The sequence below is a fragment of the Danio aesculapii genome, chromosome 22, assembly GCF_903798145.1.
Source record: "Danio aesculapii chromosome 22, fDanAes4.1, whole genome shotgun sequence".
Classification (NCBI taxonomy): Eukaryota; Metazoa; Chordata; class Actinopteri; order Cypriniformes; family Danionidae; genus Danio; species Danio aesculapii.
The window spans coordinates 24,005,399-24,022,507 of NC_079456.1; the positions used below are offsets into that span (position 1 = coordinate 24,005,399).

At 39.7% G+C, this 17,109-nt stretch overlaps 1 protein-coding gene across 1 annotated transcript in view; it reads right to left on the bottom strand.

Annotated features, from left to right (window-relative positions):
- The window catches only part of crb1 (crumbs cell polarity complex component 1), a 52,956-nt gene that overhangs the window by 16,837 nt on the left and 19,010 nt on the right, over nt 1–17,109 (bottom strand). Inside the window, exons 4-8 of the mRNA XM_056448203.1 lie at nt 14,821–14,963; nt 13,785–13,967; nt 5,797–6,726; nt 3,191–3,744; nt 61–226 (exon numbers count right to left, since the gene is read on the bottom strand). Of these exons, the coding sequence (XP_056304178.1) occupies nt 61–226; nt 3,191–3,744; nt 5,797–6,726; nt 13,785–13,967; nt 14,821–14,963 (1,976 nt within the window). The remainder of the gene's footprint in view (nt 1–60; nt 227–3,190; nt 3,745–5,796; nt 6,727–13,784; nt 13,968–14,820; nt 14,964–17,109) is intronic.

Sequence of the window (17,109 nt, forward strand, 5' to 3'; positions counted from 1 at the left end):
TTGACTTGAATAAAGAAGTTGGGTTCCATACACATGAGATTAGGTTTCATAAAAACTCACATTCATAGCCCTGGTTTAGGGCACGGCATGTTGCTTGTGGTGGGCAGGGGTTGAGGTCACACCAGCTCACCTCCTCACAGTGTTGTCCTGATGTGTTAGGAGGGCAGTTGCAAGTAAAATCATCCCATGAAGAAAAGCAGATGCCACCATTTTGGCAAGGATTTTTCTGTAATGAAAAGATAGTTATCGTTAAAATGATTATTAATATGTTTAAAGTTTTAGAAGTAGTAAGATCAGGTGTTTTAAGAAACTTCGGTTATCTTAAAAAGCCCCTATTTTGGCCTCTTCCATGTACTGTATAACACAGTTCTAAGTGAATGAAAACATCCTGCTAATGTTTAATCTCGTATAAAACTATAGTCTTGATAAAAACAATAGTAAACTCAGAGTCATTTGAACAACTCGCCATGCATTCGGCTCTTTAGCCATGTAGTTTTTGATATCTGACCGAAAAATAGCCCTACCCACTTGTTGCATGTGCAGACCCAGGACAACTTTAACCCATCCCCTCTCCCATTCAATTTCACTTCCACAACCTCTGTCGAGCTTGCACGTGACATGGTCATAATCTATAATCGTTCAAATTTTGCAGCTTTGTTGGTCAATTAATACTGAATGTATGCCATTGTAATTACTATGAGTTTTGGTTAGGAATAGAGCAATATAGCTGGTTGTGCTTCATCACTGTCAACCAATCACAACAGACAGTGTCATCAGACCAATCACCGCAGACTAGTGTCATACAATGCAGGGGTTTGGAAAAATGAATTGTTGAACTATTAATATGGGAGTCATAGGGGTATTTTGATAAAAATATTGAATTATTAGATTTTATTCGATAAAAGTCAGAATTATTAGCCCACCTTTGAATCATTTTTTTCATTTTTAAATATTTCCCAAATGATGTTTAACAGAGCAAGGAAATTTTCACAGTATGTCTGATAATATTTTTTCTTCTGGAGAAAGTCGTATTTGTTTTATTTCAGCTAGAATAAAAGCAGTTTTTAATTTTTTATGAACCAATTTAAAGTCAAAATTATTAGCCCCTTTAAGCATTTTTTTTCGATTGTCTACAGAATAAACCATCGATATACAATAACTTGCCTAATTACCCTAACCTGCCTAGTTAACCTGATTAACCTAGTTAAGCCTTTAATTGTCACTTTAAGCGGTATGGAAGTATCTTGAAAAACATCTAGTAAAATATTATTTACTGTCATCATGGCAAAGATAAAATAAATCAGTTATTAGAAATGTGTTATTAAAACTATTATATTTAAAAATGTGTTGAAAAAAATTGTCTCTCCGTTAAACAGAAATTGGGGGAAAAAATAAACAGGGGGGCTAATAATTCTGACTTCAACTGTATGTGATAAAAACACAACAAAGGTGTTTTTTGATTGTGCATGCTAATCAGCATGTTGTTGGGAATCCCTAAAACCAAACTATGACCTTCTATAATACATTATAATCCATAAGAGCACATAAACATTATTATGGTGGCTTGAGAAAGCCAACATACTGTTATACTACATAAACCTATTCTTCCGTCTTCGAGACTAATTTCTATATCGTCTCCTCCTAGACCATTCATACTACAACCACCAAACTTACTCCAGACCTCCAAACTGGTCTGACTCGGGTTGCTATATCTTTTTTAACTGATCAGACTTTCGTTTTTTCGAAAACTGACCTGAAAATTTCGGAAAAGTCCCATTGACATAACAATGGACCAATGAACCTCATAACTTTGCGCCAGACTTTCATACAGACTTAAAGTTGGGCTCATTATACTCAGACTACCAATCTGCCAATCACTGACGACCTTTACATCTTTTAGCCACACCCTAGCAACCGCTTACGGCACCCTAGCAACTGTCCCATAGACTTTCATTGTGAAAAACTTCCATTGACTTTACATTGGACATACTAACAACATACCAGTTCATGCTAACAATGTAGTGATCCATACAGGAAACATACTAACAATATACCAATTCATACTAAAACATACTAACATACTAATCATACTAGCAGCATGCTAATTCATAATAAATTCATGCTAACAACATGCTGATTTATGTTAGCAACTACCTTGCAACCAATTCAATTCATCTTTATTTTAAAAGCGCTTTTACAATGTATATTGTGTCAAAGCCGCTTCACATAGAAGATTACAGTAAATTGGAACAGTGTCAGTTCAGTTTCAGAGATGAAACCACTCAGAACACCTTAGCAACCCCCTTGCAACACCTTATAAACCTCCTAGCAATGCCTTAGCACCCGCCTAGCAACCGCTCAGAGCACCCTACCAACCACCTAGCAACACCTTAGCAACTATCTAGCAAAGCCTTAACAACCACTCAGAAATCCCTAGCAATCACCTACCAACCGCTTAGCAATGCTTTAGCAACCACCTAGCAACACCTTAGCAACCCCCTGGCAACGCCCTAGCAACTGCCTAACAACAACTCAGACCCCCCTAGAAAGCCCTCAGAACACCCCAGCAACACCTTAGCAACCCCCTAGCAACACCTCACAACCACCTAGAACACCCTAGCAACCGCCTAGCAATGCCTTAGTAACCACTCAGAACACCCTAGCAGCACCTTATCAAGAAACATGCCAATCCATACTAGAAACATGCTAACATATGTAGTTATCTCTCTATGCCAACTCTTTCACACTTCTTAAAAACTACTTCAATTATTTAAACTTTAAAACTACTTCACACTTTCAGACTAGGCTTTCTCTAGCCACCATAAAGTTTGTTTAGTTTAGTTCAGTTAGCTACAGTTCTAGTAAGTTGTACAAGTTTTCTAACTATATTGAAGCATGGTTAGTGGAGACTATAAATATATATTTATAAATGAATATATAAAAACGTTGATTACTTGATTATAGCACGTACACACACAAAAGAATTCAATCAAATCATAACCATTTCTGTTGCGATCCGTGATTTAGATTAGTTTCTTATGCCATGAATGTAAGGATTCAAGCATAATAACCGAGAGCCAAATGAGATAAGCTGATCTTTTTTCCACATACAGTCACTGCCAGATCTGGTGTTATCTAATCGTTGTACAGTTGCAGTTGAAATCTCATAAGACTTCTCATTGTAACTTACAGAGCAAGTGTCGTCACTGGTGCAGCCTGCAGTAACTTCATCCATGCGGTCAGGTTTGTACGACATCACAGAAGTATCAATTGGGAAAAACTCAAGCTTCTTCTCATTAAGCTGCACGTCTTGTAGGCACCCTTTAAAATGTCCACCAAACGCAGTTAAGGCTTGTACATCAAACAGGCCACCGACATTGACCGTATCCCCAAACTGAATGGAAACAGGTTGAACATATGTTGCTTCGAATTCACGATCCGAGTCCTGCAGAGTCATCATGCCATCCTCGATGGTGACACTGACAAAATGTCTCTCACCATCATTAAGTACCCTTTCACCAGATACTGTCTTCAAGTTGTTGACTTGAACTCTCAGTCTTCCCTTTTCCAGCCACACCTGAAAGTAGTCAGAGGTGCTGTTGGCCAGCAGCACCAAAAGACCAGAGTCCTTTCGAGTACGCAAGAACAAGGATAGATAAAGTGTTTCCGAGTCAGGTTCGTCATTGATGGTGAAGACAGCATAGCTTGTTGAGTCTTCCTGGCCAAATCTGGCAGTAATATATTCTGTGTGAAAATGAAAAGACATACATCATACATCTTGAACGATTACATCATATGATTCTTCTACATTTATTTGAAGACAATCATTAGCTATGTTCCCTTTTATAGGATTTGGAATATTGCATAAGAATTGCTTAATGGAAAGATCTGCATACATTTTATGATAAAAAAATATATGTGCACAACTGAGTGAGATAAAATTAAGGATAAAAAATGTTCTTAAACTATGATGGAAACGCATTTACTGAATAAATTCAAGCATGCACATTAAAAAAAATCATGTGATGTAACCCCTAACCCTTACCCTAACCTAACCTTCTAACAGATCATGTTACAACAAAAGGTATTAATAGAAAAACCAGCAGGTCGACCACATTGTAAAACATCTGAAATGTTGTTTTGGTCATTCAGAAATCCCTCAGCCAAGAGGGACACAAGTTTAATTCACATCTTTGGATAAAAACGTAGCTATTTTATTTACACTAGGTCTAGGCATATTTCTGTTGTTCTCTTAAAGAGCCCCTATTATGGGTCGTTGAAAATGACCTTCCATGCAGTGTGTAACAGCTTTAAGTGAGCGAAAACATTCAGCTGAGGTTTAAATCTGAAAGTGCACCTTGTTTTATACACATATACACTTATTTAACAGCATACTTTACATGCCAATTTGTACATAACAGCTGCACGTATAACATTGTATATAGTAATATACCTGTACATACACTTGTCAATTTGCATATTTGCAATTACTACTTACTTTTATTGTTTTTTTTTTATATTTATTATCTGTTTTTTGTCCTGTCTCTGTCATTCTGGTGCACTGTCGAAGGTCTGTCACAAAAACAAGTTCCTCGTATGTGTGAACATACCTGGCAATAAAGCTCTTTCTGATTCTGATTAAAAATATTGTTTTTTAAATAAAAGATTCAACTCAGAGTTGTTTAAATAATTCATCATTTGTCTTGATCTTTTGCCTGTTCGTATCGACTTCAACGTGAAACAATACCAAATTTGTTCTGTGCCGGATCTGGTAAAACATGAACGCGCCTTTCTTTTCAAACGCTAGCAGAGTGCAGGTGTGTGTGGGACTGATCATAACTGAAGATGAGTGACCTTAAGTGAACGTTCTGGTAATTAATGCAATAATCTACCCTGCAACGGGGGATTCGTCGGCCGTTGGTTAAAGAAAGGATCAGAAAAGATTATTGATGTATGGGACTTTGTCAGAGCTTGACAGGAACATTATCAGTACACAGTTCATGGATCAGTTTCTTCCTCCATTTTCTCGATTAAATTGGTTGCCCCCTTGTTTTCTAAAGATGGCAAAATATGTATTTAATTGTGTTTTGTTAGGTTTAATCCCTCCACGCCGCTTGTACTGGTTAACATATTGTGAATATTTTCACATATTGTGTCTTAAGCTATGTTAAAAAACGTGGCATGTGCAGATTCAAATGCGTTTGTGAGCTCGCGATCCTCTGCCGTTTGTCGTTGCTACTGTATGGTCGCCATCAGCTGTTCCCACACACGTGTGGCGGTCAAGTTTTAAAATAGTTCAGCTTTTGCCACTGTGTGGATTTCTCATATTACTTACGATTAAGAATAGAGCAATATGCTGGTGTTGAACTACATTGTTTTAATGCACTTCTGCATTGGGCTCACACATATACTCTGCATTCTGACTACTTCAATAATGTTGATACGGCGTGGTGGGCATTTCTCGCACTGAATGCAGTCGACTAATTGCAACAGACTGGCTCATCGGACCAATCAGCGCAGATTCGCATCACACTAAGGAGGGGTTTGGGAACAAATGAATCACTGAACAAATCATATGGGAGTCGTTGGGATAATTAGGTAAAAAATAAATGCATATTATAAGACAGTTTAAGTGTTTTTTGACCTTGCACGCATATCAGAATGTTGTTGGAGACCCCCAAAACCAAAATATTACCTTTTATAATGCATAATAGGGGCTCTTTAAAAAAAATTGCAACACTTTGAACGCTTCTAATGTAGACTAGTTATTGGAGGGTCAATTCTCTGTGTCCTTACCCTCATCGCAGTTTTGACCCACATATGGTCGCAGACATTTGCACTGGTAACCTTGCCAAAGGTTAACACATTCTCCATGGTTCTCGCATGGGCCAGAAAGGCATCGGTCATGATGGCTACAGCCCTGCACAACATTTACTGCTGAGCTGCTCAACCAGTCCTCCGGTATCATCAGCTGAGAGTCCACAAGCAAGTCCCTCATGCAGCCGATGAATGAACTGGAGCTCCCTCCCTCATCCAATCCTCCAACAAAGGTGCTTTGTAAGGCTGACTCCAGCTCAAGGGCGCCGATCTCCACTTGGGCTGTTGCACCACAGTTTTCTCCACCCTGGCATGGCTCCAGCAGCTGCAGCAGCAGGGTACCCTCTCCAAGTACGGCTTCTGCTGTGTGCCATTCACCATCAGATACAACCAGAGGCAACATCAGCGTCCAGCTGGTTGCGTTTGGCTGAGGGTCAGTCTTAAGATCAAGAATCAGGTGTGTCTCCTGCAGCTCCAGGGTGAGTGTGACCCCTTCACTGCCCCTTTGGAAGAGCACCGTGTTCTCCAGAACCGTGCGAAAGCTTAGCGTGATATTGAAGTATGTTTCTGCACCCAGCAGCGGGGTCTGCAGGTGCAGGAATCCTCTGCTTGTCTCAAAGGAGAACACAGTGAGCGTCTGGCAGTAAGAGCCGGTGTAGCCAGGCTGACAGATGCAACTGTATCCATGTACACCTTCGCTGAGGAATGGGATGCAGGACGCTCCATTCTGGCACTCGTGACCTTTGCAACCCGTAAGAGGCTCACTACAGTTGCGACCACCGTAGAGGACTCCATCTTGGCTTCCAGAAGGGCAGATGCACTTGTAGCTGCCTAGAAAGTCTTCACATGTGGCTCCATTATGACATGGGCTGGTGGTACAGGCAGTTGTGTTTTGCTCGCACAAGGCACCTGAAAGAGGAAAAACAAGAGTGGAGTTCAGTCCAAGGTCCTGACAAATACGCACTTAGCAAGGATTGTTGCCTAAGGATAAACTGTTCTTGCTGAAATTGTAAGCCAGGCTTTGCAAGAGTTTATCCTTAAAACTATTTATTGCATCTGTGCTAATGTCAGGAAAGAGTTTGTAACAAAAGAGTAGCTCATGCCAAGGTAATGTAGGGACATTTTAATCAGTAATCCCTTGGGTGAACAAAATATACCAAGTATAAAAATAAACTTTATGCTAGGTTGACTGCTAACTAAGTTTTTCTTATGGATAGCAACAAGTCCCTGAAATGTAGATATAACTGTGAATAATAATACTCTGTGAATAATACATCCCATGGAAATTCATAAAGAGCATTAACTACAAAACCTGATTATCTTAAGTCATTGCAGGTTCATTGTACGTTCAAACAAAGTTTTCTCCAACGTAATTTATTTGACCACCATAATTGAAGTATAACATGTGTAAAACTGAAACGACAATGAAAATTTACCTGAAATGAGTAACAGTACACTCCAAATCCCAACTACAACTTCCATGGCATTAGAAGTTCCCATTCAGTGGTCACAAATCTGCTCAGTCACATTGCTTTTTGATGGGTCCATCAATTGCAAAGGCCATCCTAACACCCAGCCGTCAATGTACATTCCCTCCTTCAAGACAAACTGTGTACTGAAGCACTAGGCCTGCATGAAAGTCAGCTCCTGGGGGATTAGCTTAATGCAACCTGAGCACCTTACAATGGCGAAGCCCATTTATAGCCTCCGCCTCTTGCCATGTCCTGAGCTGGTAAACTTGTGTTCAGAGGGAAAGACTTTTTGTACAAGTCTAAAAAGTTAAAGTACATGTCTAGAGTGTTTCAGATAACTTTGATTTAGTTTCAGTCTGAAATCTAACATTGTGATGATGTTCATTGTATTAAAATATAGAAATCTGAAATATGGCAATATATGCGAATCACATATATGACATACAAGTTCATGTTTGGACTTCAAATGTGCCATCAGGTTTGCCTGAATATTCCACATTAAAAAAAATCCTGAAGTAAATGATAGTAACTACTGTAGTGTTTTGAACCATACTATAGTAATATGTATTATGCTGTTCATTCATTCATTTTCTTTTTGGTTTAGTCCCTTTATTAATCAGGGGTCGCCACAGCGGAATGAACCGCAGACTTATCCAGCATATGTTTTACACACCGGATGCCCTTCCAGTCACAACCCAACACTGGAAAACACCCATACACTGGGAAACCCACGCAAACACAGGGAGAACATGCAAACTCCACACAGAAATGCCAACTGACCCTGTTGGGGCTCGAAACAGCGGCCTTTCTTCTGTCAGGCAATCATGCTACCCACTGCGCCACCATGACACCTCGTATTATACTGTCTGTTATATTATTTACAACTCTTTGTTAATTAATGATACAGCATAATGTAGTACTAACTATAGTGACGTGAAATTATAATAGATAATGTAGTATACATTACTTTTTACTGTAAACTATAAAGTAACTATTGGTATTGGGTACAGTTTTGGGTAATCAGTTTATATTACTTTAACTATTGTTGTATTACCACAGCAACTATAAAATTACCACAATAGATTAAGTACTTTACCACCGCATGCTTTAAAAAGACTATAATATTGACTACACATTACTATAGTATTTGTTTCAGGTGGGATGTGATGCAAATCTTGTCTTTGATACAGTCCACATGTAGCCCAATTTTTCCCAACTGCACTTACAATGTAGGCACAAGTTGCATGTGTGCTCCAAATTAATTTGTATTAAACAGTTAACAAAAGTTAAGAAAATAACCTACAGTTTCCCACATTTCGACACCCTCACAGCTTTTAAATACATTTCATGAGTTACATTTATTCTGAAGTGAAGTAAAAAAATTTTTTAATTAACACAAATCAAAATTTACTACACTTTCAGTGTATCTAGCCTGATCTCATGAGAAAAAGTAAGTATTTTACTTTTTGTCAGTTTTAGTGGTACGAGTTTTGTCGTACAAAAATGTAGGATTTTTAAAAGGAGGCGTGGCACTCAACCCAACCCCACCCCTAAACCCAATCATCAATGGGTGATGAGCAAATCGTAGTAAATTGTATGAATTACATTGTACGAATTTATACGAATTATAGCCACTAAGTCAAAAAATTACAAAGTGCCGTGAGATTGCGTTGGTGTATCACATAAAAAAACACTTGAAGAAAATGCGAAGATGTGCGTAAATTTTGAAACGACGAATAAAAAATGTATGAACACAAATGAGTCGGACAATTGTTAATAAACTACGATGGAAAGATTTTTTTCCACTATTGTGGAAGACTCTTTCCATCCTTTACATGGTTCCTTTAAGTTTAGATTAGATTAGATTAGATTAGATTCAACTTTATTGTCATTACACATGTACAAGTACAAGGCAACGAAATGCAGTTTAGGTCTAACCAGCAGTGCAATAGCAGCAAGTGCAGGATACAGGTATAAGTTATAAAGTGCAGTTATAGAAAAACTATGGGGATATTTACAGATGGATGTACTATCAACATTATATACAGGTTGTATTAGCTATGAACAGATTTACAATAAATGAATATATGTACAGGATGCTATTAATAATCAGGAGTGTGCAGATAAACATAATTACAAATGTCCATGTGCAGTGGGTATGTACAGTTCAATAAATGAATCAGTGCAATGAATATGTGCAAACTTTAAATGTGCAAATGTTAAATAGTGCAGTGATTGTGAGGAGTATAAGTTAGAGGAATGTGGGGGGTGTATTGGGGAGGCAAAAGAGTCAGTGAGGGGCAGAGTTCAAAAGGGAGACAGCTCTGGGGAAAAAGCTGTTCCTCAGTCTGCTGGTTTTTGTCCGGGGGAGCCTGAAGCGCCTGCCGGAAGGCAGGAGAGAAAACAGTCTGTGAGCAGGGTGAGAGGTGTCCTTAAGAATACTGCGTGCTCGGCGCAGACAGTGTTTCTTCTGGATGTCCTCAATGGCTGGCAGTGTAGTCCCTGTGATGCGTTGGGCAGTTTTCACCACCCGCTGCAGTGCCTTACGCTCAGCAACAGAGCAGCTTCCATACCAGACTGTGACGCAGTTGGTCAGGATGCTTTCTATTGTGCAGCGGTAGAAGTTCACCAAGACGGCTGATGAAAGCTGGTTCTTCTTAAGTTGCCTCAAGAAGAATAGGCGCTGGTGAGCCTTTTTGACCAGGCTGGAGGTGTTGGTGGTCCAGGAAAGGTCCTTTGAGATGTGGGTCCCCAGGAACTTGAAGGATGAGACAGGCTCAACGGCCATCCCATTAATGTGGATGGGATCATGCGAGCCTGTTCGTCCCTTCCTGAAGTCCACAATGAGCTCCTTGGTCTTGCTGGTGTTAAGGAGCAGATTATTGTCGGTGCACCAGGTGGCCAGATGCTGTATCTCCTCCCTGTAGGCAGTCTCATCATTATTGCTGATTAGACCAATCACTGTGGTGTCATCTGCAAATTTGATGATGGTGTTGGATCTGTTCACAGGCCTACAGTCGATGGTAAAGAGAGAGTAGAGGAAGGGGCTCAGCACGCAGCCCTGGGGTACACCAGTGTTGAGTGTGACGGTGGTGGAGCAGATGTGGCCTGATCTAACATTCTGAGGTCTGTTAGTCAGAAAGTCCATAACCCAGTTGCAGAGAGACGTGTCGATATCCAGGTCTCTGAGTTTGATCAGTAGCTTAGAGGGTATGACAGTGTTGAATGCTGAGCTGAAGTCAACAAACAGCATTCGTGCATAAGTGTTTTTATTGTCCAGGTGAGTGAGGACAGAGTGCAGTGCTATGGAGACGGCATCTTCTGTGCTCCTGTTGCCACGGTAGGCAAACTGATGTGGGTCTAGTGTGGATGGCAGAGAGTCTTTCAGATGTGCCAGGACCAACCGCTCGAAGCACTTCATGATGATGGGTGTGAGTGCTACAGGGCGGTAGTCATTCAGGCATGTTGGGCTGGAGTGTTTGGGCAGCGGCACAATAGAGGTGGTTTTAAAGCATGTTGGCACAGTTGCTAGGTTAAGCGACAGGTTGAAAATGTCTGTGAATACCCCAGTGAGCTGTTCTGCACATGCTTTGAGGACGCGCCCAGGAATACCATCTGGCCCAGCAGCCTTACGCACATTGATCCGACTCAGTGCGGTGTAGACTTCTGAGGAGGTGAGTGTGATAGTTGAGTGGTCGGCTGAGGTAGTGTTCCTGGTGTAGGGTTCTGTATTGTCTCTTTCAAAGCAGGCATAGAAGTCATTTAGCTCGTTCAGAAAGGAGACATTTGTAGCTGTGGGGGTGGACTGGCTGGGTTTGTAGTTGCTGATGGCCTGGATGCCCTGCCACATGCGCCGAGGATCAGAGTTGGAAAAGTGCTCCTCTAGCTTTAGCTTGTAGCAGTGCTTGGCCTTTTGATGCCCCTCTTCAGATTAGCCCTGGAAGTGCTGTAGGCCTGTGCATCCCCTGATCTGAATGCAGTGTTGCGTGCCTTCAGCAGGAGGCGCACCTCCTTGTTCATCCATGGCTTTTGATTTGGGTATGTGGTGATCTGTTTCTGGGTTGTAACACTGTCTATGGTGGTGTTGATATATTCCAGAACAGAGGAAGTGTAACTGTCAATGTCTGTGTGAGAGCCACATGTGGCCTGGGAAGCAAACATACTCCAGTCTGTGTGTTCAAACCTGTCCTGGAGTGTGGAGTCCACCCCCGCTGGCCACACTTTGATGGTCCTTACTGATGGCTTCACACGGTTGACGATGGGTGAGTACTTGGGGGTGAGAAACAGACAAAGGTGGTCTGATTGACCCAAGTGGGGGAGGGGGGTCACAGCATATGCTTCAGCCATGTTTGTGTAAACTTGGTCTAAAGTTTTGTTTCCCCTTGTGTGGCAGAAAATGTTTTGATGGAATTTGGGGAGCACTGTCTTTAAGTTTGAGTGATTAAAATCCCCCGCAACAATAAAAGCAGCCTCCGGGTGAGCAGTCTGTTGTTTGCTGATGGCTGCATGAAGTTCATTCATAGCGAGCTTGGCATCAGCGTCGGGAGGTATATAAGCAGCAGTTATTATGGTGGAGGTGAACTCCCGTGGCAGATAAAACGGTCTACATTTAACCATTAGAAATTCCAGGTTAACAGAGCAATGTCTCCCAACGATGACAGAGTTTGTGCACCAAGCTTTGTTAATATAAATGCATAATCCTCCGCCTCTGGTCTTACCGGAGTCATCCGCCGTTCTGTCTGCTCGGAATGTTTGATGCTCCGTTAGCGATATAGCGTTGTCTGGTATCCCGCTGTTTAGCCATGTTTCTGTGAAAATCATGACATTACAGTTCCATAATCTTTTGCTGTGGTTGATGCGCAGTCGAATCTCATCCATTTTGTTCACCAGTGACCGTACATTGGCGAGAAAGATGCTGGGTAAAGAGAGCCGGTGTGGTGTTAGCTTTAGCTTAGCTCTTAGCCCGCCGCGCTTCCCCCGTCTTCTTCCCCCCCCAGTTACTTCCATCCTGCAGACAGTATAAAGTCCTTTTAGCAAAAAAGGCTAAGTACAAGATGGCCTTTACTCCCACTGCCATTCGTTTTTTTAAATAGGATCTTAAAATAATTGTGAAAGTGTATTATGTTTTGCTGTTGTGTGTGAACCTCTGTCTAGAGACCATTTTCTAACCCCATGTGGGGATCAGGGGCATAGATTTGGCATGGATGGAGGGGATGTGTCCCCACCAATATCCAGCAAATAATGAAATGTCCCCACCAAAAATGTAATCACCTTCAAAATAAAATGATGCTCCGTCTACTCTTAGTAACCTTAAATCACTTTCTCTTCTCGCATCCTTCCTCCCTCAAACACATAAGGACAGTGTGATTGGCTGGGCCTATTTATGCTGTTAACGATTAAGTTTGGATGTGAGAAGTGCCAAAACAAGGAATTTCCAGTCCTCCTTCACTGTACAAGATGTGGCTACTTTTCAGAGATTCAAGTTTTTAAAGTCACGTTTGCTTGGAGTCTACCGTAATAATATTAACCAAGACTGTGCCATCAATCGTAATTCAGTTTCGATTTTGGCTCTCAAGATTATGAAAAAAAAAATGGTTAAATTGCGTTACGTGCCTCTCTAAATTTCTCTACATTTATACCTCCTCAAAGCCAGACTGCAGTAAAATCATGTAAATTGACTTTTGCAGCATGGGATGTTTCATTAATTGTTATTCGTATTATTAAGCATTTAAAGCCTTTATTCATGTTTTAAAAGTGTGCGCTATAGGGATGTATGTCTCCACCAATGCCAAGAGCAAATCTACACTCTTGGTGGGGATAGACAATAAAGTTTATTGAATTGAATTTACATTTAAAAGTCTCACAGTGGCTTCAGTGCCAGCAAATGTATTTTTTCTTTTTGATATTTGGCATCAGTTTATCAGGAATCAACAATTTTGTTCTCCTTGACTCTCTGGATGCTTTATTCACAAATGCTTTATGCAATATTCTGGTTTTGCGCATAAATCTAATTCCCATCTTTAGATAAAAACCTAGCCAGTGTCCCAACATTTAGTAGTATTTAGACTGAAACCCTACAGTGACCACCTTTCATGAGCAGAAAGTCTCAAAAAGGTTAAACTAAGCTTTGCTGAGGAGCATGTTGCGCAGGCAAACAACAGAAAGTTTACTTTAGCAATGACAACAAGTTTAATTTATTTGGGTCAGACAGGAAAACATAATTCTTGTCCTCAAACTGAGAAAAAACTGTACCCAAAGTGGGTAAAGAATTAAAACATGGAGGTGGCGGGACATGGTTTGGGTGAGGTTTTCTGCTGCAGGAGCTTGGTCTTTTATAAAAGTAAATAGCAGAGTGAACGCAAATGTTTATTACTAGAGTTGCACTTGAGTTTGTCCACAAAGTTCCACAATGATACTCATCCTGCTTTATATAGAACACTTTCGTTAATGGAAGTGTAAATAAATGGGTTTGTAAGTTTGCAAGTCTGCAGGTACCTGAGAATCCTGGCGGACACTTGCAGATGAACCCGGAAGCACGTCTGGGATTGTATTTAGCTGGAAACAGGGGCTCAGTACCGTAAAGTGATTTCCAAGAAAGCTCCATGCAAATGCCTTCATTCACACAGGGGCTGCTTTCACATTCACTGATGTCTGCCTCACAGTTACGCCCCTCAAACCCTGAAACAACACAAATATATGACAGACAGCCTAGATGCTGCAGTATGCGCACACATCAATATAGCATAATTTTACAATGCAACAATAATTACTGTTTTTACGTTAATGTGAAGGTAGGTTTAGGGTAGGGGTAGATGTTAATGTAATGGGTCATTTAATGTATAATACAAATAATTCTTGTTAACTTCGGGCCAGAGCTGTATCCCTTCTACACACAAAAAATTATGTTTGCTGTTTGTTCAAACTACTTATTTTAAATCAGCTGAAACAACACAACTCTTGAGGGTTTTTTGGGACAACTTAATTGTTTTATGTGCAATCAACTAAAATTTCTAAAAACTAATAAGTTAATTTAATTGCTTCATGTTGTCCCAATACAAATCGATTAAGTTACCTTATTTATTTTTATAAATTTAAGTGGATTGAACATAAACCAATTAAGTTTTCCCCCCAAAAAACTTAAGAATTATGTTGTTTCAACTCATTTTAAGTAAGTAGTTTGAGTGTAGCAACAACCACAAAGCTTTAAAGGGATACCTCACCCTAAAATTCGAATTCAATGTTCACACTTATTAATTTCGGTCTTCTTTTGAACATAAAACAAGAAAATTGACATCCATAGTTGAAACAATACTGTTGGGAAAAAATACATCACACACATGACTGTTTCAAACAAGTGGAGGATGAGTAACCATTTAAATTTTTGGGGTGATTTCTGCAATAAAAGATTGAATATTAGCCTACATAAACATTTTTAATGAGATGTTACAAGATACATTTCAAAATCCAATTCCGTTGAATTCAATGTTATACTGTTTAATAATAATATTATACAAGTCATTCAGTGAGTCACCTGGCCAGCAGTTGCAAGTGTAGTTCTCCTGTTGATCCTCACAGAGGGCGCTGTTGAGGCAGGGCTGAGACCAGCAGGGCGGAGGGGGGATCTCACAGTCAACACCAGTGAAGTTAGCAGTCTGTGAGCAGTCACAGCGGTAGCTACAACATATAGGGTATTGTTTATTTATACATTTCACTACCAAAATGATCTTACATTTGCTGTGTTATTATATTGACAATAGGTGAATCTAACAAAAACACATCCCAGCAATGAAAATAAGTTATATGAATTAATCTATTTTAGTATCATTAAGAGCATTACTGCAGTTTATGTATTATAAGTAATCTTATTATGTAAAAACATTAACGTGATATTTATTAATTCATTAAATTAGAGTTTTACACATTTTTATAGAACCTTTTTCATTGTGAGATTAATCAAAGTGGTAAGTTTTTTATAATATTTTATATCTTTCAGGATTGGCAGAAAAATAGTCAGAATAGTGAAATGGAAACATTGGAAATACATTAAATACTTAAAATTTGGGCATGTTTCCTTGCAAAATTCTGAACTTTTCCGAACTTTTTCTTCATTCAAATTGTGTAAGATGCATAACGTACACACATACACACACACACATGCATTGTATGAGCAATATCACACTCGTAGCAGTGCCATATGGCTGAATGTCAGCACTGGTGGGAGGCCTGCGTTGGCTTGAGGCCGCTGGCTGAGTGCCTTAGTGTCCGATATACAACCATATCGTACTGCAACGAGTGTGATATTGCATTTATACAACAGTTTGATGGCGTAATTGTGTATATAAAAAAGAAAATCAAACACAGAGTCTTAAAATCCTTTTGTATGAGGAACTACTTTCTTCTGCCATTCCTTCATATCTGCAGCTGACGACACAATAGCAGAAACCCTTGCTACTTCACCAATATCACTTTCGAGCTAGTAGTTAAAGGATTCTCTAGCATACTGTCTTAAGTGATGACAAAACAGGTGATTTTGCTCACATTTTAAGATTTTAAGCAGGGGCGTTTCTAGACATACAGCTCTACTGGGGCTTAATTTTATAAAAAATTAAAAATAAATAAATAGGGCAACACAGTGGCGCAGTAGGTAGTGCTGTCGCCTCACAGCAAGAAGGTCGCTGGTTCGAGCATCCGAGGGCATCCGCTGTGTGAAACATGTGCTGGATAAGTTGGCGGTTCATTCCGCTGTGGCGACCCCGGATTAATAAAGGGACTAAGCCGAAAAGAGAATGAATGAATATATATATATATATAATTATTATTATTTGATATATATATATATATATATATATATATATATATATATATATATATATATATATATATCAAAATATATAACAAAAATATTTGTTATGAATAAATAAAAGTATTATTGTTATTATACAATTATTATTCTAAGTAAAATACCAGAAATGAATCCTATTTGTAACTGGAAATCAATGTAAAGACACACCTGGAGCGATGCTAAGATCATTTAAGAAATCTTTTACATGAATAATACTTTCATTTGAATGAAATTCTGTAGACAGTTCTATAGAATACAAAAAAGATGTTTTATAGAATTATCTGTTGTCTTAGACTTGGACACATCCCAGAGATTTAGGTTTATTAAAGTCTTTACTTCCCTGACTCGTCATCTCTCCTTTTTACTTCATATAAAAAATCTATCGGGAGGCATGCTTAGTAAGATCACCCTCATATTATTAAAACTTTCATTTTGTCGACTTGCAAAACTCACAGCGTGCCGTCACCTCCGCATAAAAGGCAGTTACACCGGTTTCACAACGCATGAGCGGCGCGTGAGCAGCAAGTTCTTTTTTCAGCGTGCATGTTAACAACCAGGACTCGCGTCAGAAGAAGAACAGCGCGTCAGGGTCCAGCAGGAGCGCTGTGTGAGGTGCGTGGCTATGGTTCTCTGTGCACATGCAGAGATGCATCAGTTTGCTTTTTGCTTTTTAATAAACACATTACTTTCACCAGCGTTTGTTCGGTTACACATAGGGAATAACGTCTTTATTCCGGGATTACCACTCTTAATAAACACACTTTGCATATGAAGTAAAATATATCTCAAAGCATTTACTGGGGCACTGGCGATTTTTAGTAAATTGGGTCTAGTGACACCCCTGGTTATAAGGTCATAAAATTATGTTTTATCGAGCTTAATATGCAATCTCTGTTGCCATCTTGTGGCAGAACATCAACCGTCTTTTCTCTGCTCAGTATGACTATAACAGGATAATGGCCACGCTGTAATATTTTA